Source organism: Poromitra crassiceps, assembly GCF_964638095.1.
Source record: "Poromitra crassiceps genome assembly, chromosome: 27".
Taxonomy (NCBI): Eukaryota; Metazoa; Chordata; class Actinopteri; order Beryciformes; family Melamphaidae; genus Poromitra; species Poromitra crassiceps.
The window spans coordinates 16,169,462-16,195,501 of record NC_139650.1 but is presented as its reverse complement, the minus strand read 5'-3'; the positions used below and the strand labels follow the sequence as shown (position 1 = coordinate 16,195,501).

The 26,040-nt window shown below is 43.6% G+C and overlaps 1 protein-coding gene across 1 annotated transcript in view; it reads right to left on the bottom strand.

The window, feature by feature from the left end:
* LOC310798965 (E3 ubiquitin-protein ligase RNF123-like) overlaps positions 1 to 26,040 on the bottom strand; it is a gene marked incomplete at its 5' end in the record, with an annotated part of 386,065 nt that overhangs the window by 236,516 nt on the left and 123,509 nt on the right. Inside the window, 3 exons of the mRNA XM_083661528.1 lie at positions 6,485 to 6,616; positions 8,529 to 8,585; positions 10,716 to 10,855. Coding sequence (XP_083517654.1) covers positions 6,485 to 6,616; positions 8,529 to 8,585; positions 10,716 to 10,855 — 329 coding nt within the window. The remainder of the gene's footprint in view (positions 1 to 6,484; positions 6,617 to 8,528; positions 8,586 to 10,715; positions 10,856 to 26,040) is intronic.

Sequence of the window (26,040 nt, the reverse complement as noted above, 5' to 3'; positions counted from 1 at the left end):
GGCCTGGACACAGTGAGCCTGGACACAGTGAGCCTGGACACAGTGAGCCTGGACACAGTGAGCCTGGACACAGTGAGCCTGGACACAGTGAGCCTGGACACAGTGAGCCTGGACACAGTGAGCCTGGACACAGTGAGCCTGGACACAGTGAGCCTGGACACAGTGAGCCTGGACACAGTGAGCCTGGACACAGTGAGCCTGGCCTGGACACAGTGAGCCTGGACACAGTGAGCCTGGACACAGTGAGCCTGGACACAGTGAGCCTGGACACAGTGAGCCTGGCCTGGACACAGTGAGCCTGGACACAGTGAGCCTGGACACAGTGAGCCTGGACACAGTGAGCCTGGACACAGTGAGCCTGGACACAGTGAGCCTGGACACAGTGAGCCTGGACACAGTGAGCCTGGACACAGTGAGCCTGGACACAGTGAGCCTGGACACAGTGAGCCTGGACACAGTGAGCCTGGACACAGTGAGCCTGGACACAGTGAGCCTGGACACAGTGAGCCTGGACACAGTGAGCCTGGACACAGTGAGCCTGGACACAGTGAGCCTGGCCTGGACACAGTGAGCCTGGACACAGTGAGCCTGGACACAGTGAGCCTGGACACAGTGAGCCTGGCCTGGACACAGTGAGCCTGGACACAGTGAGCCTGGACACAGTGAGCCTGGACACAGTGAGCCTGGACACAGTGAGCCTGGACACAGTGAGCCTGGACACAGTGAGCCTGGACACAGTGAGCCTGGCCTGGACACAGTGAGCCTGGCCTGGACACAGTGAGCCTGGACACAGTGAGCCTGGACACAGTGAGCCTGGACACAGTGAGCCTGGACACAGTGAGCCTGGACACAGTGAGCCTGGACACAGTGAGCCTGGACACAGTGAGCCTGGACACAGTGAGCCTGGACACAGTGAGCCTGGACACAGTGAGCCTGGACACAGTGAGCCTGGACACAGTGGTGTGATCATGATGCATTATAGTGAGTGAGATATCACTTGTGACAGATGGGAAGCAGGACTCTGAAATTCAAGCAAAATGACTGTATTTTTCAAACTGGACTCTTATTTTGGGAACTTTATTTGTCTCTAAGTGACTCATCGGGACAAGAACTTTTGAATTTGGTCCAGTATTGACCAGGACCGCTTCAGCTGGCAGCCGCGCAGCGGGCTGGAGCGGAGGCGGACGGGGCATACGCAAACCATCCATGTACAGTACATCCTCCAAAATAGCTTGTTTTTGACACTGACAGACTCAGGTTGTTATTATACTGTAAGAGAGAGGGAGAGAGAGAGAGAGAGAGAGAGATGAAGGCGTGTATTTACCTTGCAGGCTTTGCAGCAGCTTGTTCACCCTCGCTCTGCCTGTTGCTTCTCTTTTTCTCTCTCTCTCTCTCTCTCTCTCTCTCTCTCTCTCTCTCTCTCTCTCTCGCTCGCTCTCTCTCTCTCTCTCTCATCCACTCTTCACTATAGGGGCTCTTCATCTGTATACTCTGGCTCAAATAAACACGGGCACCCATCGAATTCAAAGGCTTCCTCCATATTCTCGAAATGTATTCAGCTAATTACTCAGAAAATCTTTCAGGTAACAAAACACTTTCTGTACTCAACACAACAAACTCCTCTTTGCCCATCTTCCTGACGTACATGGACCAGTGTGTGCCTTCTGAGCCTGTCTGTGTCAAAAACAAGCTATTAATGAGGACGTACATGGACTACTGTGTGCCTCGTCTCAATACTGAGGACGTACATGGACCACTGTGTGCCTCGTCTCAATACTGAGGACGTACATGGACCACTGTGTGCCTCGTCTCAATACTGAGGACGTACATGGACCACTGTGTGCCTCGTCTCAATACTGAGGACGTACATGGACCACTGTGTGCCTCGTCTCAATACTGAGGACGTACATGGACCACTGTGTGCCTCGTCTCAATACTGAGGACGTACATGGACCACTGTGTGCCTCGTCTCAATACTGAGGACGTACATGGACCACTGTGTGCCTCGTCTCAATACTGAGGACGTACATGGACCACTGTGTGCCTCGTCTCAATACTGAGGACGTACATGGACCACTGTGTGCCTCGCACACTTGTCCCCAAAATGACCCCAGGTTCGGAATGTTTGGTGAGTGTGAACGTTGCATTCCGTTGCGTTCCGTTTCGCGCCCGGGCGCGCAACGGGAAACCGTCACAGGATCCACTTGAAAAGATGGTGTGGAGAGCGCTTTGGCGCGCCCGGGCACGGAACAGTTGCGAGTGTGAAAGCCAACCGTTCCGAACCACATAGACCATACACGGGCGAGGATAAACTCCAGGCACAGTTGATGACGCTAGTGCACTCTGTTCTGAAATGTTGTAATGTGAAAGCTGACCAGCGGGGTTCCCGGGAACGGAATGAAAGCAATGGTTCCCAGTGAGAAAGCACGCTAAGGCATCCTTCTAAAAGAGCATGAAAACAAGTCTTGGCCACAAGGTCCTGATAAATGGGATTCTTAAGAATTAAGCAGGCCCATTCTAGGACCTCCCATGAGTTTGACAGGACAGGAGGACCCCAAAAACATTCATTATAGAATGATTACTCATTGGCTATCCAGTGCAGTACACATGGAAGCACCTTTACTGCTTGTGTGTGTGTGTGCACGCGCACATGTGTGTGTGTGTGTGTGTGTGTGTGTGTGTGTGTGTGTGTGTGTGTGTACACAAGTGTGAATGCCTTTGTGCAGAGGTTGCACAGGTCATAATGTATTATTAATTGTGTTATTAAAATGCCAGACAGCCTTGAGATTATTCATTATTTAAAAAAAGTAAAAGATGGAAATTATTTGGTTAACGTGACCACTGCATTTGTCCTCCAGCCGTGACCTCAGTGACAAACTTCTCCTACACTTGTGAGGACATTCCTAACACTTAACAGGGAGGTTAACAAGAACGTGAAGGAAAGAAGAGATCTGAATGAGCCCAGCAACATCTGATGACTTAGCACTTCCTGACCTCTCTCTGAAGGCAAAGACACATTCACAGGCTTTTCCAATCATAAGTGACAATGAAAAGATGGAGCGCCACACATTTTATAACTGAATTTTATGCAGTTATGATTTTCCATAAGAACATTTTTCTGTGATATTCTGATACCAAAACAAACAGCTTGCGCTGTTGTGTTTACACTTGTGTATTTCCCCCCTCTTCCTTTGTCTGTTGCTGTTGTTTTGACAGATGAACCTGGCAAGTCAAGAACTCATGGTGAAATCATTACTTTTAATAATGCTATTCATAGATTAATTTGCGGCCACAGAATGTTTTTGTTGTGTCGGCCATCTTGAGTCCCAAACGCACCACATAACTTTAATAGTACCTGTTTAAGTCTATGGGAGGGCTGTACTATGCCCTCTTTGAACCCTAACTACTATTTCATACATTGTACGATAAACTCCATTCAAACTTTAAACAGGTCAATACTTAATCACTTTAATTCAGCTTTTTGATATGTTGTACTTTTTGAGAAATCACAGTTAAGTGTTGTACCTTTTTCAAGCTTGAGTGCATGATGTCATAAGTCACTCTAGCTGGCTGTCCAGACTGCCCTTTTCACTAATTTCACACGTTTAAAACGGTGACACAACTTCAAGACCATGTTACATCAAACCCTTCAGCTACTTCTGCTCTCACTCACAATGTCAAAATATAAGCATGTGATGTATAATAGTTAGCGATATTACATTTATATACGTATATATATATCCTATCTCAACAACACTGTTGATTGTCTGGCATGTTATTAATGTACTTGACAACAAAACATGAGTGACCTAGCTGGCCAGCTAGCTTGTGCTGCCTGTCACTGAGATAAATAATGCTAGTAGGAGGAGGGGCGGGGGTTGTACGGATGCCTAGTTGGCCATTTTCGAGTCACGCTTTGCAAATACAGAATAATGTTAAAATAAAGAAAGTATTAAACTTTATTTTATGGGGGCATTTAAAAGCCCCCGTCACCCCAGTTCCAAGGGCAATTCTAGATTTTATATATATATATATATATATATATATATATATATATATATATATATATAAACACATCCTACTAGACCTATTTCTGGTCGCTGAGCACGATGGTGCTGTTGGTTTTTGGATACGCCCCCCAGGAGGACCAACCCTAACCCTAGCCCTAGCGTTCCGGAGATATCGCCATTCTGAATCCCCATTGTGAGCGAAAATTTACTAAGGTGTTTTCGTCACGAAACACATCCTACTAGACCTATTTCTGGTCGCTGAGCACGATGGTGCTGTTGGTTTTTGGATACGCCCCCCAGGAGGCCCAACCCTAACCCTAGACCTAGCGTTCGGGAGATATCGCCATTCTGAATCCCCATTGTGAGCGAAAATTTACTAAGGTGTTTTCGTCACCATATATATATATATATATATATATATATATATATATATATATATATAAACACATGTTTGTTTGACCCTAGTCTAGTGTTCCACTCTCTTTCCAATTGCGCAGCAAATAGAGGGCATCAAATTGGTTGTCAAAATGGTGGACCCAACTACAACAATCCATGACTTCATGTTGCCAATACCTATGGTCTGGGTTGTTGTGCCCTGATTGCTTGATTTACAAAGGAAACAATAACAAAAATGATGATTAAAAAAAAAGAAATCTGTGACTTACATGCAATACAATACATGAATATCAACACAAATCTCCATCAGGTCGTGATGTGTTGATGCGAGGAAAGAGACAGGTCCAGAGAACTGAGGCATAATGATAAATTGTGTTGCTTAATTTGAAAGAGAGAAAAAAGGAAAATTATTGTCAAGGCCATACATTCATTTTCAAAAACTTTCCATTCATTAATTTTTTATTAAATCCACAACCTTTCAAGATTGTTGCAGGCCTGTGGGAACCCTGTTCCTAGTGATTAATGAGACCACCCTTCAACCAGGGGACCTTCAAGCCCAAATGTTGGCAAGCATCTGCCCTGCGGAAATGTCCTTGAGCTGCCTCCCTGTGGCTCACCAAAGGTTTCTTTCTATTTAATTTTTCCTACCGAGGTTTCTTCTTTCTTGGGAGCTTTTCCTCGTATGCATTGAGGGTCTACGGCTGGTGGCTGTTATGTCTAGTTTGTGCGTCTTGTGTATTCCTGATATGCAGGGATTCCGTTAGCCGGCAATTGCCGGCTTTTAGCCGGTATTTGTTGCCCTGGGCCGGCAAATTAAAAGGTCACCGGCTCAAGTGGCCGGCTGGTAATATGCCAGATAAATAAATTCCTTCTATAAAATAGCCTAATATTGTGTGACCTATAACCTAAGTGATGTTGCCAATAAGCTACGACTTAAATAGAGCCTACATAATATTTTTTCCGCCCCCTGTTATGTTGAGTGTTTCGTGAAAAATAAAAATATAGCAGACGCTTTCTTCAAAAGCCGCACACGCAGCATCAGTCCCGCCGGCCAGCGCTGGACCCGCTGTGACTTGAGCAGGAGGAAACCCAAACGTCAAAACAGACATCCCTTGCTAGGCAAGTCCTTTTTTTTTATCTAGATCAACGAGAAGTACTTCAGCCGAGGCCAGCAAGACGGCAGGAAAGCATCAAGCACCTGCTATTCTTCCTCAAGAAGAAACAGAAACGTGCCTGCCACCGTCAAAAGCGAAAGAGACCTAGACGTAGGCTGTCAATTTAGCGGAGGTAAAAAGCCTTTTAACCTACGTCGGGTAAATCAATCAATCAATAAATCAATCGCTCGCGCTTGTTGCCCGACGCTCATATGATGATGAGAGGAATCAAAATGCTTACCACAAATAAAGCCACATGGGAACCGAGAACGAGTGCAGGAGAGCTAACGCAGGTGCATAGCCTATTGCTGGAGATTCAAGTTATGCACTGTCTGCACTGACACTGTCACACTTATTACTTTTAGCTGCGTTGTTTTTTCATCAAGGCAATGTGCAGAAGATATGGGTTCATGAGTGTCTGCAAATGCAGATAGATAGGCTACAGTAGAAGCATGCATGTTGTCTGTTTCAATAACGAAAGCGGCCTTACCGAGAACGACGTGCCGACCAATTAAATATTCTTGCTGCAAAATCGGCCTCTTAATGACAACACTGGAATAAAGATAATCGACTATAGAGGCTATAAAGAATAGACTATAGAGAAACAAATGGATTCAAAACGTTTATTTAGGAAACAATTATTTTATAGCAGTGGCTGGTAAATATTCGATATTGCCGGAATTCTGGAACGTTACCGGCTGCGCATTGGCCGTCTGGAAAAATGCCTAGCGGAATCCCTGCTGATATGATTATATTATTATTTGTCCTTCATCCTTCTGGTCGATAATTGATTGTTGATCAGTTAGATCTAGGTAGGCACATTCTGTGTGAAGTCCTTTGAGACATATGGTATAAATAAACAAACTTGAACTAGTATAAAGAATCACATTATGATAATAAATATCATTCCTGGTCTGAACTGACCTGAGCCAATCGTCTGAGGAGTAGCTCTGCAGAGGGGCGGGACCAGTCCAGAAAGATCTCTGGTACCAGGGTCACGGTCATCTCCAGCACACGCAGCAGGCTGACTGACAGGTCGAAACACGTTGCACACACCTAGAGCAAAGAGTGGCAGAGTGAGTCAGCTTTAAACATGTTGCACACACCTAGAGCAAAGAGTGGCAGAGTGAGTCAGCTTTAAACATGTTGCACACACCTAGAGCAAAGAGTGGCAGAGTGAGTCAGCTTTAAACATGTTGCACACACCTAGAGCAAAGAGTGGCAGAGTGAGTCAGCTTTAAACATGTTGCACACACCTAGAGCAAAGAGTGGCAGAGTGAGTCAGCTTTAAACATGTTGCACACACCTAGAGCAAAGAGTGGCAGAGTGAGTCAGCTTTAAACACGTTGCACACACCTAGAGCAAAGAGTGGCAGAGTGAGTCAGCTTTAAACATGTTGCACACACCTAGAGCAAAGAGTGGCAGAGTGAGTCAGCTTTAAACATGTTGCACACACCTAGAGCAAAGAGTGGCAGAGTGAGTCAGCTTTAAACATGTTGCACACACCTAGAGCAAAGAGTGGCAGAGTGAGTCAGCTTTTGCATAAATCAATGGAAGGGCTGCTTTAGCCTAAGCACACTATTAGGGCACGCAGTGAAAAGTTGATACAAGTGTTTACTCAGTAAACAACTCATTAAGCTGATATGCCACCAGTGCAGTTTAATCTCATGGGCTGGAGGTACTGTAAGCAGTAGAGAAGGAGCCAGCACTGGAGGTACTGTGCAAAACTACTATCAATATGTGAAATCCCCATTTAATGGACAGGGAAGGGATTTTTCATTCCGCATCCATAATTTTGTTTTTTTTAATAATCAATTTCCCAGTGAAACAAATTAGCTGAGTTAATGAGGAGAGAACAACCAAAATACTACATGGAGATGAGGACTATGAATGTCTACCATGTAGCTGATGCTGATCCTGGAAGTTTTTCCACATCATATGGCGTGCGTGTGCGCGCCGCGCGCGTGTGTGTGTGTGTGTGTGTGTGTGTGTGTGTGTGTGTGTGTGTTAGAGCTGTCAGTTTTTCCCAAAATAAAGTTTGAATGAATTTAATTGCCCGCAAAATGTTCGAATATATTCAAAGTTAATTGGTTAATTTTGGTTAATTAAAAAAAAAAAAAAAAAATTGCAGGCCAGGCCAGGCCACCGGGCATCGGCCCGACGTGCCCGATTATGCAGTCCGCGCCTTCCGGTTACATCGTATAAATATATATAATATAATATAAAATATTAAAATAATATTTAAAAAAAACTCTCAGCTGTCCTCATGGTCCAGTCAGTCAGCTCCTCTCCGCTGCTGTGTTAGCTTGGACGCTCACAGTCACAACACTGGCTGCCTCACAAACTTGGCTGCATCCAACTCGAGACAACTTTTCAGACCCTCCTGGAGACAATCTTTCTCAGAAGAGACTAACGTTAGCGACAAATCTGGAGACTTTTTCTGACATGGGATTAACATTACCAGCAAGCAGCCGTAAGCAGGCAATGACGATAGCTGGGTAAGTCCCTCTAGCATCGATGCTAAGTTAGAAAACAATGTTTTTTTTATTTAAAAATAATAATAATTCAAACAGGTCAATTACATTCGAACATGCCCCCCCTCCCCCACATTCGAAGTTAAATTCGAATTTCGAATAAAAAGTGACAGCTCTAGTGTGTGTGTGTGTGTGTGTGTGTGTGTGTGTGTGTGTGTGTGGTACTACTGCTTCACCAGCATTCCACTCACAGGATCTCTGATCTGCTCATACGATGTATGATAATAAAAAAAGGGTTGGCTGGCTATACAGTGGGTGACAGCGGTTTGCCATATTGCCTATAGAGTCGTCTCTAAGCTTAACCTCTGACCCAAATGAGATACTAGAGTTACTTTCTCATCCTCATCCTCACATCCTGTTGATCATGCAAAGGAGATCCACTGAACTAGCAGTCCTGACTCATAAGTTGAAGAAACCAGAGCTGAGGTAGATACCTTGAGCTGGCGCGTGTCCACAAAGTTTCTCTCTGGCCGCTCTGCAGCCTGTTGGATCTGGTAAAGGCAGAGGAGATCCAAAAGACAGAGAAGCACAGTTAGCTCAGTTACCTTCATACAGTATGTATCTATTCATACACTATGTATCTATTCATACACTATGTATCTATTCATACAGTATGTATCTATTCATACACTATGTATCTATTCATACACTATGTATCTATTCATACACTATGTATCTGAGGCCACAGAAGGCTACAGTGCAAAAACTGGATTTTTAAAAAGCAAAGTTGAACTTTTCAGTCTAGTATACCATAATTGGAGCAAGAAGAATGTTCAATGGCATAATAGACAGGCAGCGCTTCGTAGGACACTTGTGAATTCTTGAAGTGAAACTGCTGCAAAAATAATGAATCCACTCTGAAACATAGCTTAAGGTGCTTTTTAAAACAATGTTATTTGTCCATATTAGCAGGTTGAGTAGCTCTCTGGAGCTCCCTTGCTGCTGACTTCCTGTGGAGCTGAAAGTTGGCAAAGAAGTTTGTTTACCAGTAAGTCAACCTGACAACCAACTGTCCAGCAGCCACTCAAACTGCTACGTTTTATTGCCTCTGCCAAACAGAGTTGGCCAGAGGTCATGTTTTCACTCATGTCTGTCTGTCTGTCTGTCTGTCTGCCTGTCTGTCTGTCTGTCTGTCTGTCTGTCTGTCTGTCTGTCTGCCTGTCTGTCTGTCTGTCTGTCTGCCTGTCTGCCTGTCTGTCTGTCTGTCTGTCTGTCTGTCTGTCTGTCTGTCTGCCTGTCTGTCTGTCTGTCTGCCTGTCTGTCTGTCTGTCTGCCTGTCTGTCTGTCTGTCTGTCTGTCTGTCTGTCTGCCTGTCTGTCTGTCTGTCTGCCTGTCTGTCTGTCTGTCTGCCTGTCTGTCTGCCTGCCTGCCTGTCTGTCTGTCTGTCTGTCTGCCTGCCTGTCTGTCTGTCTGTCTGCCTGTCTGTCTGCCTGTCTGTCTGTCTGCCTGTCTGCCTGTCTGTCTGCCTGTCTGTCTGTCTGTCTGTCTGCCTGTCTGTCTGTCTGCCTGTCTGTCTGCCTGCCTGTCTGTCTGCCTGTCTGTCTGTCTGTCTGCCTGTCTGTCTGTCTGTCTGCCTGTCTGCCTGCATGTCTGTCTGTCTGCCTGTCTGTCTGTCTGTCTGTCTGCCTGCCTGCCTGTCTGTATGCCTGTCTGCCTGCCTGTCTGTCTGTCTGCCTGCCTGTCTGCCTGTCTGTCTGTATGCCTGTCTGCCTGCCTGTCTGCCTGCCTGCCTGCCTGCCTGTCTGTCTGTCTGTCTCTTTGTTGGCAGGATATTTCAAAAATCTATGAACAGATTTGCACGAAACTTTGCAGAAAAGCAGGTCATGGGCCAACATAACTGATTAACTTCACAAGTCCACTGGCCATAAGGGCATGTGGCAATGTTGCGTGGCCAATCACAAAAAGGCACCTAACTTCCAAACAGATTCACGTAACACCAGAAAACTTTGTAGAAAGGTTGGAGGAGATATGCAAGAACACTTGTTAAAAAAAACTGGATTCAGAAAGTTGAATTTGAAAAGACACATTTTCAACCAGGGAAGCACAAAAATATAAAGGTACACTCCTAACAGTGTAGGCAGTGTCTATGAAAAGCTGTCCACTGTGTGTCACTGAGGGAATGGAAAATGGTAACTCTGAATGTGTATCCTGTAAGCAGCTGAAAATACCAGACATCCCTGAAGGACTATACGAGCAATTAGAAAAGTAAATGATGCTAAGTTTGGTGATGTATACGGCATTAGCCATCTTGCTCTGCTGACTGAATCAAAAGCCAGAGTAATCAGAGAACATGGAGAAACAATGAGCAAATCTTTCTTATTTATTATTTTTAAATGTCGCCTGTGTTGGAGTCCTAAAAGAGCCTTAAAGTGAAATATGACTTTAAAGCCAGCGTAGCTTCTTGATCCTGTTAAATAAATGTGGGCTTTGCTCTGAAGAACAGCATTCATTCATTCATTAGAACCAATTTACATAGAGAAAAAAGGCCTGTGCCTTTCATTTGTGCCCTTCTCAGATGTACATCTTTTGACACCCTGTCCAGGAACCTGGAGACCAGTTGCATTAGTTGAATATATACGCTCCATATCTGCAATGCCTTGCTCAGAGGCACTTGGCTTTACCTCTTGGATCATGCCAATGAACTCAGAGAAGGCCCAGTTGAGCTGGTTGAGGACACTGTTGAGGAAGGAGGCAGCCATGTCTTTGTCCATACTCAGCAGTTCTGCCATGTGTCTCTGCAGCAGCAATGATGGACAGGGTTCTAAACCAATCAGATGAGAGTAAACAGGTCAATAAACAGTGAACATAAAGGATTAGTGGAAAGTGAATGTGTTTGTCTGTGGAGCATCAGAGATGGACGGGGGCATGAATTAAACACAGGAGTGTGTACAGGTCAAAGTCATTTAGAGGAGAGGACACTGGTTGGGCATGAACCAAGGAAATAATCTCAGAAGGCAGAGGTGGAAAGTAGTTGAGTAGTTTTTTTTTTGGATTTGTACTTTTAAAGTATTTTTTATAATGCTATACTTTTACTCTTACTTGATTAATTTAAATTATAAATATTCTACTTGAGTACTTTTGAATGTACATAAAGTAAATTAGTAAATGGTGGCTCCTTAGTGCTGTGGCCAATTAAATTAAATCACGCTCAAGACTGGCCAATTGAATTTGACAGGTGTAGACGATCCACAAAATGTTTAATGATCCCCACCGTCACATTCGTTCAGAAATCTCCCTTTCATTTGACACTGTTTAATTGTTCATATGAAAAGATGTAGGTTTTGTTTGTCACACCTGACAGTTCCTGACTGCTGACTTCCTGCAGTCTTCTTCAGAGACAGCACGTGATGTTGCTGTGACGTGTCGGCTGTTTTATGTAGGTTTTGCCATATCACCCATGCCCCCTGTTGGCCGGTAGTTTATGGACTGCATCCCAGGTATGACAAACAAAACCTACGTCTTTTCATATGAACAATTAAACACTGTTAATTTAAGTGAGACGATATGAACCTTTTTGGACTATTCATTTGACACTGCTGTTAGCCATAGCAAAATGGATGTATCTGATTGTGATATTGCTGCTGGCGCTGCTACTAGCTCTGTAGCTGCTCGAATCGCCCAACTGAGCATCCCTGGCCGCATCTGAACAAGCTGTTCAATATGAGATATAAATATAAATAAACAAATAAACTATTATGCTAAATAATAAAATAAAATAAATAAGTAACGCAAATGTACTTTCAAATGTGCTACTTTTTTACTCTGACTTGAGTCATTTCCTGGACTAGTACTTTTACCTGTACTTGGGTTTATTTTTACTAAAGTAACAATACTTGTACTTGAGTAGGATTTGTCAGTACTCTGTCCACCTGTCAGAAGGAAGAATGAAGAGTGGGTCAGGTTTTCATGGTAGTACCAGAGGCCCTGGCCTAGGGTGGGATGACATATGCATGGTGCCATGTTTTCTTTTGTTGTTTTGTTGTTGTTGTTTGTTTGTTTGTTTTTTGGGGGGGGCATTTTGCATGTATTTAGATAGGACAGTTAGAGTGCACTAAACAGCACTAGGCAGACAGGACAGTTAGAGTGCACTAAACAGCACTAGGCAGACAGGACACTTAGAGTGCACTAAACAGCACTAGGCAGACAGGACAGTTAGAGTGCACTAAACAGCACTAGGCAGACAGGACAGTTAGAGTGCACTAAACAGCACTAGGCAGACAGGACAGTTAGAGTGCACTAAACAGCACTAGGCAGACAGGACAGTTAGAGTGCACTAAACAGCACTAGGCAGACAGGACAGTTAGAGTGCACTAAACAGCACTAGGCAGACAGGACAGTTAGAGTGCACTAAACAGCACTAGGCAGACAGGACAGTTAGAGTGCACTAAACAGCACTAGGCAGACAGGACAGTTAGAGTGCACTAAACAGCACTAGGCAGACAGGACAGTTAGAGTGCACTAAACAGCACTAGGCAGACAGGACAGTTAGAGTGCACTAAACAGCACTAGGCAGACAGGAAAGGTGGGGAGAGAGGGGATGACATGGGGCAAAGGACCTCGTGTCGGATTCGAACCCGCATCGGCCGCACCTCCGTGGTACACCTGCTACTAACTAGGTGAGCCACCAGGATGCACCATGGTGACTTGTTTTACAATGAAATGCATGGAAGCAAAGGAGAGGGTGAGAGGGTACACCACAAGACAATGTGAGAGGAAAGGAGAGGGTACACCACAAGACAATGTGAGAGGAGAGGAGAGGGTACACCACAAGACAATGTGAGAGGAGAGGAGAGGGTACACCACAAGACAATGTGAGAGTAAAGGAGAGGGTACACCACAAGACAATGTGAGAGGAGAGGGGGGGGGGGTACACCACAAGACAATGTGAGAGGAGAGGGGGGGGGGGGGTACACCACAAGACAATGTGAGAGGAAAGGAGAGGGAACACCACAAGACAATGTGAGAGGAGAGGGTACACCACAAGACAATGTGAGAGGAGAGGAGAGGGTACACCACAAGACAATGTGAGAGGAGAGGGTACACCACAAGACAATGTGAGAGGAGAGGGTACACCACAAGACAATGTGAGAGGAGAGGGTACACCACAAGACAATGTGAGAGGAAAGGAGAGGGAACACCACAAGACAATGTGAGAGGAGAGGGTACACCACAAGACAATGTGAGAGGAGAGGAGAGGGTACACCACAAGACAATGTGAGAGGAGAGGGTACACCACAAGACAATGTGAGAGGAGAGGAGAGGGTACACCACAAGACAATGTGAGAGGAGAGGAGAGGGTACACCACAAGACAATGTGAGAGGAGAGGAGAGGGTACACCACAAGACAATGTGAGAGGAAAGGAGAGGGTACACCACAAGACAATGTGAGAGGAGAGGGTACACCACAAGACAATGTGAGAGGAAAGGAGAGGGTACACCACAAGACAATGTGAGAGGAAAGGAGAGGGTACACCACAAGACAATGTGAGAGGAGAGGAGAGGGTACACCACAAGACAATGTGAGAGGAGAGGGTACACCACAAGACAATGTGAGAGGAGAGGGTACACCACAAGACAATGTGAGAGGAGAGGGTACACCACAAGACAATGTGAGAGGAAAGGAGAGGGTACACCACAAGACAATGTGAGAGGAGAGGAGAGGGTACACCACAAGACAATGTGAGAGGAGAGGGTACACCACAAGACAATGTGAGAGGAAAGGAGAGGGTACACCACAAGACAATGTGAGAGGAGAGGAGAGGGTACACCACAAGACAATGTGAGAGGAGAGGGTACACCACAAGACAATGTGAGAGGAAAGGAGAGGGTACACCACAAGACAATGTGAGAGGAGAGGAGAGGGTACACCACAAGACAATGTGAGAGGAAAGGAGAGGGTACACCACAAGACAATGTGAGAGGAGAGGAGAGGGTACACCACAAGACAATGTGAGAGGAGAGGGTACACCACAAGACAATGTGAGAGGAGAGGGTACACCACAAGACAATGTGAGAGGAGAGGAGAGGGTACACCACAAGACAATGTGAGAGGAGAGGGTACACCACAAGACAATGTGAGAGGAGAGGAGAGGGTACACCACAAGACAATGTGAGAGCAAAGGAGAGGGTACACCACAAGACAATGTGAGAGCAAAGGAGAGGGTACACCACAAGACAATGTGAGAGGAAAGGAGAGGGTACACCACAAGACAATGTGAGAGGAGAGGAGAGGGTACACCACAAGACAATGTGAGAGGAGAGGAGAGGGTACACCACAAGACAATGTGAGAGGAGAGGAGAGGGTACACCACAAGACAATGTGAGAGGAAAGGAGAGGGTACACCACAAGACAATGTGAGAGGAGAGGGTACACCACAAGACAATGTGAGAGGAGAGGAGAGGGTACACCACAAGACAATGTGAGAGGAGAGGAGAGGGTACACCACAAGACAATGTGAGAGGAGAGGGTACACCACAAGACAATGTGAGAGGAGAGGAGAGGGTACACCACAAGACAATGTGAGAGGAGAGGAGAGGGTACACCACAAGACAATGTGAGAGGAGAAGGTACACCACAAGACAATGTGAGAGGAGAGGGTACACCACAAGACAATGTGAGAGGAGAGGAGAGGGTACACCACAAGACAATGTGAGAGGAGAGGGTACACCACAAGACAATGTGAGAGGAGAGGAGAGGGTACACCACAAGACAATGTGAGAGGAGAGGGTACACCACAAGACAATGTGAGAGGAGAGGGTACACCACAAGACAATGTGAGAGGAGAGGGTACACCACAAGACAATGTGAGAGGAGAGGAGAGGGTACACCACAAGACAATGTGAGAGGAAAGGAGAGGGTACACCACAAGACAATGTGAGAGGAGAGGGTACACCACAAGACAATGTGAGAGGAGAGGGGGGGGGGGGTACACCACAAGACAATGTGAGAGGAGAGGGGGGGGGGGAGGGTACACCACAAGACAATGTGAGAGCAAAGGAGAGGGTACACCACAAGACAATGTGAGAGGAGAGGAGAGGGTACACCACAAGACAATGTGAGAGGAGAGGGTACACCAGAAGACAATGTGAGAGGAAAGGAGAGGGTACACCACAAGACAATGTGAGAGGAGAGGAGAGGGTACACCACAAGATAATGTGAGAGGAAAGGAGAGGGTACACCACAAGACAATGTGAGAGGAAAGGAGAGGGTACACCACAAGACAATGTGAGAGGAGAGGAGAGGGTACACCACAAGACAATGTGAGAGGAGAGGAGAGGGTACACCACAAGACAATGTGAGAGGAGAGGAGAGGGTACACCACAAGGCAATGTGAGAGGAAAGGAGAGGGTACACCACAAGACAATGTGAGAGGAAAGGAGAGGGTACACCACAAGACAATGTGAGAGGAGAGGAGAGGGTACACCACAAGACAATGTGAGAGGAGAGGAGAGGGTACACCACAAGATAATGTGAGAGGAAAGGAGAGGGTACACCACAAGACAATGTGAGAGGAGAGGAGAGGGTACACCACAAGACAATGTGAGAGGAGAGGAGAGGGTACACCACAAGACAATGTGAGAGGAAAGGAGAGGGTACACCACAAGACAATGTGAGAGGAAAGGAGAGGGTACACCACAAGACAATGTGAGAGGAGAGGAGAGGGTACACCACAAGACAATGTGAGAGGAGAGGAGAGGGTACACCACAAGATAATGTGAGAGGAAAGGAGAGGGTACACCACAAGACAATGTGAGAGGAGAGGAGAGGGTACACCACAAGACAATGTGAGAGGAGAGGAGAGGGTACACCACAAGATAATGTGAGAGGAGAGGAGAGGGTACACCACAAGACAATGTGAGAGGAAAGGAGAGGGTACACCACAAGACAATGTGAGAGGAAAGGAGAGGGTACACCACAAGACAATGTGAGAGTAAAGGAGTAGTGGTGCAGAATATTGGATTTTTGCCGATATCTGATATGGCAATATTTTCCAACTCTTTTACCGATATACCGATATAAGCACGCATTTTTTTATTCCCACCTAATTTCAGAGAACATCAAATCTCTCCTATAGTGGAATTAACACATAGATTAGATTTATTTCAAACATGGTGAAAAACAAAACAAAGATAAAGAATTAAAGAAATATAGGCAAGAAAAGCTTTCTAACATCTTTGTGTGTGTTGTCTATGTTCCACCAGATGCAAGTGCCACCAGAGCAGCGAGTCAGATCGTGGACTGTGTACACCGGCATCTACAGGACAAGCCTGATGCGACCATGCTGGTCCTGGGTGACCTGAATCACTGTAGCCTGGAGAAATATCTGCCAGGATTCCAACAGTATGTCACGTGTGGTACGAGGAAGGAGAACATGTTAGATCAATGTTATGGGAACATCAGGGGGGCCTACACAGCCAGGGCTAGGCCTCCACTTGGCACCTCCGACCACAAAACGGTCCATCTTCTTCTGACATACCGGTCAGTATATAAGTCTAGTAAACCGGTGAAAAATACAATACATGTGTGGTCCAGAGACGCAACTGAGGAGCTAAAAGGATGCTTTCTGTGTACTGACTGGGACGTTTTCTTTGAGGATGCAGACATTAACACAGCCACAGAGTCTATTACTGCTTACATTTCCTTCTGTGTTGATCTGATAGTACCACAGAAAACTATAACAAAGTATCCAAATAATAGACCATATCTCACAAATGAAATCAAGGAGTGCATACATAGGAAGAAAGTGGCCTTCAGATCAGGAGACACGGCAGCTTTGAAGGCTGCACAAAAAGAACTAAAAAAACAACTGAAAGAATCCAGAAGGAAGTATAAAGAGCGTGCGGAACAGGACTTAGGCAACTGGAACACCAAGAGAGTCTGGGACTCTATTAGGGACCAATATGAAGCCTGAGAGAAAGCCCATTGTTGCCCTGGATGAGAGCGCCAGGGCGAATGAGCTAAATCATTTCTTTATGCGTTTTGAATCTGACACTTCTCAGGGATGCTGTGATGTGATTAATGCCCTGAATTGTAATGATGATAATGACAGGATGGTAATAGATCTGGACACTGTTTGTAAAGTGTTTAAAACCATACAGACCAAGAAGGCGACGGGACCAGATGGAATGCACACGTCTCTGTTAAAAACATGTGCTGAGGAACTATCCCCAGCATGGCACAGGCTTTTCCAGCTATCATTAGATTCACATACAGTGCCAGAGCTCTGGAAAAGGTCTGTAATAGTCCCAGTCCCGAAAAAAACATGCCCACTTGAAAATAATGATTACAGGCCTGTGGCCATAACATCAAATGTAGTGAAATCACTGGAGAGGGTTTTGATGGAAGCACTCCGAAAGGAGGTAGGACGTCCTCGACTAGACCAGTATCAATTCGCTTATTCGAAAAATCGCAGTACGTGTGATGCGATCTCTACAGTAGCACATTTCATTCTGAAACACCTGGAAAGTACTGTAGCATACGCCAGACTGCTTTTTATTGATTTTAGCTCTGCCTTTAATACAATCCACCCAGACATTCTGTTGCGTAAATTACCGTACCTCAGTTAAATGTGAACCCCTTTATAATCAAATGGTACTTTTCTTTACTTTCCAGGAGACCCCAAAGGGTGAGATTCAACTCTGTGCTCTCTGAGGAGACACTGTGTAGTACAGGGTGCCCCAAGGAACAGTCAGTTCCTCCTTTTTGTTAGGGATGGGCATTTCTAGCAAAAACACTATTCGAAATTCGCTGACCGTACAGGGTGCCCCAAGGAACAGTCAGTTCCTCCTTTTTGTTAGGGATGGGCATTTCTAGCAAAAACACTATTCGAAATTCGCTGACCAAAGTCGACTTTTAATCGAAATTCGGAAAAAAGAAAAAAAAAATGTTAAAAAAAAAAAATAATAATAATAATAATTGAGTGAAATGTTGCATTGTCTCCCCTGATTCTAAGTCTAAGGCTTTATTAATTAATAGAAAAAGCTTCTGCTGTGGATTTTTAGCTCAAACAAGCATTGCACCACTTGACATTTTCGAAAATAAAAAACAGTTTTGACAATCATGAATGGTTCATTAAATATTTAGTAGGCTCAGGTCTGAGTGCCAAAGGGATGCCAAAGTCACCCCCTCTCCCTCTTCATGGGATTTCATCCGCCATTCATTTTTCCATAAACCTTGCTTAAAATGCTTATAAAAATTGTTTTACTTGCTCAAACCAAGCGATTCGACTATACTTAGAATCAGGGGAGACAATGCAACATTTCACAAAAAAAAAAAAAAGAAAAGAAAAAAAAAAAATCTTTTTCGAATTTCGACTTTCAATAATAAAAGTCGACCTTGACAATAACAACGATTATTCGAAAATTCGAAATTCGATGCCCATCCCTACTTTTTGTTGACTTTGTATACAGATGACTGTGTCAGCTCACATCCCACTCAGTTTGTAATTAAGTTTTCAGACGACACCGTGATCCTTAACACATTCAGTGCCAGCGACGCCATATGGCGTCATTAGAAATTTACCGTAGAGTGCCAGCGACGCCAAATGGCGTCAATAACTCGAATTTTTTTTTTTGACGGGGGGGTGTCGATCTATGCCTCTTACATCGCCTCTTACAATATCAGAGGTATTGAATGTGTCTAACCTATTTTACAGAACCCTTAGGTGGCGACAGCGCTCTCCAGATGAGAGAACGTGGAGTGAAACACACAGAAGAAGTCATTGGGGGGAAGGAAATTGCATCGCATCCGTCCGTATGCAGCGGCTTCATTGAAGCAACGTTTAGCTGTGCCCCTGCAGCAGCCAATCTGCTATCACAATTGAGCACCTCGGTGTCCGCTGCAACAGCCTCCGTGTCCGCTGCAACACCCATTTGCATGATCAGCCGTGGATTTGTTATTATTCTCAACTTGAAGCATGGGAGCTGGTACACGCGGCTGTAAAAAAGCAGGATCTAGCGGACTTTTTCAGTGCTGAGCACAGGCAGAGAAAACAGCAGAGCAGAGAGACACTCCTCCCACAACGGGGGGGGGGGGGAGGAGGAGGGGGGGAGGTGGGCACGCAGAGCCAAGTACACAACACAGACCCAGACAGCAGGACAGGGTTGGCAAACGCAAGCCAGAATATCCGATGCCCACCAGCAGCAAAAGATCAGCAAGAAGCTGCAACCAGCAGCGCATGCAGGCGCCAGCGCTGCTGGTTTCAGCTAAAAATATTATTCTTCCAAACAAAATTCCCTTGCCTTCACTGTTTTATTGAAGGAAATTATTTTTGAGGTGTGACTACATCAGAAAATTAGCTTCAGAGTCAGTGATGTGCTTGAAATGTTTAATTTCACAAAAGGCTCATTATCTCAGCTCGTAGAAAAAAAGCTCTGTTTTTCGTTCAATCAAGCTATCTTCTCCGGCTCATAACTAAAGAACGGAAAATGGGATCAATAAACTTTTTTTTGCAGGTGATAGAAGAGAGTCTCATCGTTATTTGTGCGTGTTCAGTGTTTACATAGTAATTATTAAAGAAATTATATGACTGTTTTAAAATGCATTGCGGCCTATGTGGCACAGCAAGCAACCTTTTGCCCAAGGGCCGTGGCACTGAAAGTGTTAAGGTCCTTACACATCGGGAGCGTTTTTTTCGTGCGATTAATAATATTTTCCGAAACTATATCAGTCAATGCAACCGTGCATACCAATGGTATCACGGTTGCTCAGTTTCGCTGAACGTTATTGCGGTGTTTATTTTTTCGAACCACGGTCGATTTTTCAGAAATTCGCTTCCAACGTGTACACATCTGTGGCTGTGATTGACAGGTGGGTCAAAACTCGCATCGCAATTTGGTGCCTTATATACGCATCGCTCTTGATGTGTGAGGACCTTAAGTCTGCTCACGAGCGATTCTAACATCCTCAGCCATACATCTGGAGTGGACAGGTTCATAGAATGGTGTGATCAACATCATTTAAAAATAAATGTCAACAAAACAGAGGAGGTGATAATAGACCCCAGATCCATAGGAGACCACACTACGATCAGTATTCACAAGCATAACATCAAACAGGTCTCCTCCTATAAATATCTAGGAGTGCAGATTGATCGGGAACTGAGCTGGCACACTCATGTTACAAGCATCTGTGCAAAGATACATCAACGTCTACACTTCCTTCGAAGACTCAAGGCTTTTTGGAGTCAGTAGAAGTATTATGTTGATTTTTTATAGAGCTAGTATATAATCCATATTGAGATATGGTATTTCCAGCTGGTTTGGCAACCTGACTATTAAGTATAAATCTCAAATTGCTAGGCTGGCAAAAATGGCTGGGAAGATCATGGGTATGTCCACCCCTCCGATCACCCCCCAAGCCATTTTTGAGCAAGCAACAATACTACAAGCTCGGAATATCTTATCCGACCCCTTGCATGTACTGAACCCAGACCAGAGTATGAACTACTGCAATCTGGCAGGAGATGTAGAATTCCGCGATGTAGATATAACAGATATAAACACTCTTTTGTTCCTCAGTCAATCAAAATGATAAATTAAATTAACTAGAAGTGACTAGATGCACTTTATCACGGGGGTATGTGCAATGGTGTATGTGCAATGTTCTTGGTGTTTTTTGTTAAGTATTGTTAAGTGTGTCTATGTATGCTGCTGTGGCCCAAGGGAGACAAATAAAGAAAACCTTGACCTTGAATGTTATGTTTTGTGATAGATTCATATGGTCTATTGTGGAATATTTTTTCCAGTATTTTAGAGAACTGTGGAAGTAAGGAGACCGGTCTGTAATTTGAGAATATATGTCTATTTGCAGCTTTATAAATTGGTATTACTTTTGCTGTTTTCATTTTGTTTGGAAATACACCAGCTTGAAGAGACTGATTACAAATGTAAGAGGTTTCACCACACATTCAATCATATTTTTGACCGTGGCCATATCGATTCCATTAGAATCAGTTGATTTTTTTACTCTTAAATTATTTAACAATGTTAATCATTTCAATTTCATCCGTTCCTCTTATAAACATATATATTTCTTTATATTTATGACTTTACTTTCCACGTCATCACTACTACTGGTCTCTGCAATCCCTCCACCAAACCAAGACCAACACCAACCAAAATAAATCATTAAATTCAGTTGCTATTAGTTTCAAATCATTGACTGTTGTATTATCCTTCGTCAGGAAGTGATTTGGGAATCCTGTTAGTTCAGACCCATTTTTAAGAATATAATTTAATATCTTCCATGTATTTTTAATATTGTTTTTATTATGTTGTAGTAAATTATTATAATACTCTGTTTTACTACTTTTCATTATTCTTATTAATTTATTTTTATATGTCTGTTCATGTCTGTTGTATAAGTGTGTTCTGCTTCTTTTGTTCTTTTTATTAAAAATCTTTAGTTGTTTCTTCTTGCATGCATTTTGTATTCCCTTCGTTAACCACGGTTTGTCTGCAACTTTCAGTTTCCTGTGTTTCTTTACGTGAGTGCAATTCTTTTCATAGAGATCGATAATAGTGGTTAGAAATGTCTCGTAGGCTTCGTTGACATCTTCCACATAAACATTATTCCAGTTTTGTTTCATTAGGTCCTCTTTGAAAGATTTGATTGCACTTTGAGTTTTGTTCCTTGTTGGTCCTGATAAAGCCCTGAATGACCGCAAAGACCGGCAGATGGTCACTTGCATCATATATAAGTGGAACGATATGAAAATTTCACATCACGATTATAGTGACCAAAATTATCACCGTTATCAGTATTATCACGGTTTGTTAAAATGTACTGAAAATTTTCAAAAAAGTCCTAATACACTCACAGAAATCATTTCACCAAGTTTTATATTGAAAACTCAGACCCAAAAGGACTGATACACACTGAAATCATTTCTCCAAGGCTGCGCGTTTGCAACCTTATCGTTACACCCCTATTTATAAGTAGTCCACTTACTATTTTCCTATCTGTAACATTTGTGAATATATTATCTATTAATGTAGCACTGTGGGTTGTTATTCTAGTTATTGGTTATGGGGTCGAACAGCCCAGTAACTTTGTCCCTAAATGTATCGATGCAAGATCCTGGTGTTCTATATATGCAGCTTATTATTATATTTTTAGATTTCTCGATTTCAATTTTGTACAGTGACACATCCCATGATATTATCTGTAACCAGAGACATACTCACACCACATTTACTTTTATAGTTGTTATAGATAAATAAAGCGACACCCCCGCCCCCCCCCCCCCCCCCCCATTTTTTGGGTCCTAATAAAAAAACAGCTCGTATCCCTCTATACCGACCATAGCAGCTTGTTCCTCATTTAGCCAAGTTTCAGAGATCGCTATTACAGTGAATTTCTTATCCAGATGTCTCAGACAATGTTTGATCTTTGTGAAATTTGAATTCAGGCTCCTACTATTGAAATGTATTATTGAAATAACTCCCCGTGTTTTTACATTGTTGTTAAATTGCTCTTCGGTGTAGTAGGCTATTCACAGTGATTATTGGTACTGTTGTAGAAATTATTCTCATTGTTATGCCTACTCTTATCACACTGGCAGATGCAGACATAAATGCAATGCTTTTCAAAATGTACACATTCACTGGGCAAAATAAGAAACCTACTTCAACTTAGGTTATGTAAAAAATGCCATATTTGTATACATTTTCTTTCAAACAAAACTGTAAAATTCATCCTACTGAAACAGACTTGGAGGACGGTCTTCCTGAGACAATCCTGATATGACAATTACCACCACAACCGGGGCAAATTTTTATCAGCGTGTCATATCGGCAGAAATGTTCGTTACGTGTCGATACGATATTTCATTTTAAACCTTTATACGGATGATGCACCGATATCATCGTGAATCCCTAGAAAGGAGCAGATGAAAAATAACCAAAGGAATAAAAGAACAGAAGAGAAAAGAAGAGAAAAGCATAAAGAAAGGAAAATAAGATGAAGAGATGAAAAAATATTTGTGTAAGATAGGTTAGTGAAGGGGAGGAAGGAAGGAAGACGATATAAGGAGATGGGGGGAAAGAAAGGAGGGGGGAAATGATTGGGTAGGAATGAGTTGACAGAGGATCTAGCACAAACCCATTACTCTCAATAACGCTGAGCAGGGAACCAATCATGTGTCAGGACTTAGAGACAGAGATTTAACCTTTGCCTGTAATTATGGGCTGCTGAGACAAGACTTTCCCCCTACTAGAGTCCACAGAGACTGTTCAGAGAGATTACTAGGAGAGAAACAGCTGGATGACAGAGGACGAATGGGAGAGAAAATGAAAGAGAGAAGGCAGAGGCAGTCACAGGAAGAGGTGAGGATAGGGAAGGGTATGGAGGAGAGAGGGATCCCCTGTGGGAGCTGTAATGGCGACCAGGAGTCGAGTGTTCATCAAGTCTAATAATCTCCCTCTTGTCTGCCTCCCTTCTCCTCCCTCCCCTCTGCAGCTCCGCCTGCTATTGGTCCATGATCGGCAAGCTGCGCGATCACTGGACAGGTGATGTCCAAATCATAGCCTTTTCGATAGTCTATTTGACCCTAAACGGGTGAATTATATAGACATAGTTGTTATGAAAAGTGAAATTAGATATATAGGCCAGAACTGTGTTTTGAACCAGGCTGTAAACAGGTTTAATCCTGTTGTAAAGACGGGTATTTTAACATGGGGGTGAACGACAGAACGACTCCCTTTTGGAGCCAGCCTCAAGTGGCCATTCAAGGAACTACAGCTTTTAGTATCACTTTCGCAGCTTCATCTGTCCAACACCAAGCTTGCCACCCATACCCAGGGATGTGTGTGTGTGTGTGTGTGTGTGTGTGTGTGTGTGTGTGTGTGTGTGTGTGTGTGTGTGTGTGTGTGTGTGTGTGTGTGAGCAACTGACCACAGGAAATGGATTTCACTATTGTGTGAATCTAGCTAGATTACAGTGGGGTAGCTACAGTGTTTCCATAGGAGTTTCTTTTTGGGGGGAGGGGTTGTTGTACTTGGTCATTTGCATGCATGTAGTATGCATGTTCCACAGATTTACTTTTCTATAACAGTATGTGCTTTGCACCATTTATTTCTCTGTAAAAGTAATGTTATTTCATGTAATGTTTGTTTATAGCATCTGTAACTTTGTGCTGCTTTTCTTGGCCAGGTCCCCCCAAAAACAAAATATGTTATTTCAGTTATACTTAAGTAACGTTACTCTCCTAGAACATTTGCACATAGCCAGCTTAAGATACACTACTGTACCAGTCAAAAGCCAGGTTTGACACACTATATTTTTATTCGTTTTTTTTAGAATAGTAGTAAAGAGATCAAAACTATAAAATAACACAAATGTAATAATGCTGTAACCAAAAAACAAAACCAAAAAACAAATCAAAGCTATCTTATATTTTAGATTCTTTAAAGCAGCTGCCCTGACTTCTTTTTTCATGACATTTCATATTATTTTTAAAGCTGCGGGGGCCAAGATTGAGCAGAATGGGGGGGAGGGGGGTAGTTGAAACCCTGAGCTAGCAAGTTTCGTAGTCACAATTTATTCGCTTGCTAACGCGGAAAAACACAAATATGGCAGCAACTGACCGCGCAACTGAGCAGGAAATGGATTTCACCATTGAAATCAGTGTGACGTGGACATGCTAGTCAGCTAGTGTTTCAGTCACTCAGTGGCGTTTTGAGACATGGTTACATGACGTAATGTATATTATTCTAATATAACATCCCATCACATGACGTAATGTATATTATTCTAATATAACATCCCATCATCCCATTCATGTCCACAGTGGAATGTGATAATTTCCTTTACAGCACTAAAAGGTAGTAATGTGATATTCGGCCCTAATAGCCGTCAGCAAAACTGAGCAGTGAAGGAAGCCACACCCCCTCTGTGTGTTTGGACACCCCACCCCCACCCACCCCGCGCACTTATAAATAGACAGAGCGACCATTGGAGGGTGGCGTTGCTGCGAGCAGTTGTGGCTCGAGCTGTGAATGGAAAAAGGCAGTGGCCGTGGCTGTGAAACAAGGTTACTGTTGTTTCTGATTGTATCACAGCTTGGGACCGTACGGTCGGCTGTGTGGCTCACTCTGCATGTCTCTCCAGTCACTCCACACACGATAGCATTGGCACAGCCTGTCTAGGGAGCTGGGAGAGTGATGCGAGGAGATACGGTGGTGTTAAGACTCCTTTATGCCTGATTCTGCTGCTCTAGCGTGACATCTAGTGGTAAAGAAAAGATTGCATGTAAGTGCCTTTAAAGTACTTGCTGACCTAAGCACAAAACCATTGAAAATTTTCAAATCAGTCAAAGGATGACAGCACACAGCTCATGTTTTTTCTTACATCAAATTAATGGAAGTCAAATGAGTTTTTTTGTGATTTTTATTTGTTTGTTCATTTAATTTTTTTGTCATGTGTAGCCACATGTCTTGACAGTTTCCACAGCACATTCTATGTTTCTACCTCTAACAGAAAAAAATGTGTGGGGCTATTCCTTAACTCTTTAGTAATTTAATGAGTTCAGATCTTTTATTGTTGATCTGCCCCTATCTTTTTCTTTCTGGCACATAATTAGTATGAGTATTATCCAATTACAGTGCACTCCTCTTATACTGATCACCTTGGGATGGGTCAAATTGATCACTATATGCGGATGATCAATTTTTTTTATTTTTCTTTATTTCTCATGCAGATTACCATCTAATTGGCATTTGTATATGTATTACATGAATACAGTAGTAGTAAGTAAAATATTATAAAATGATTGTAGTTTAAAAAAAAATTCCATTGTTCTCAGGTGGGACAAGGCCCAAAGTATCACTGTAAGCAGAGTATTGATCACTATAATTATGCAAATGATTTAAACAGCATGTGTATAGGAATGATTCAGGACGAAGCTTTTTGATCAATATAAGCGTTTGATCACTATAACTGTGATC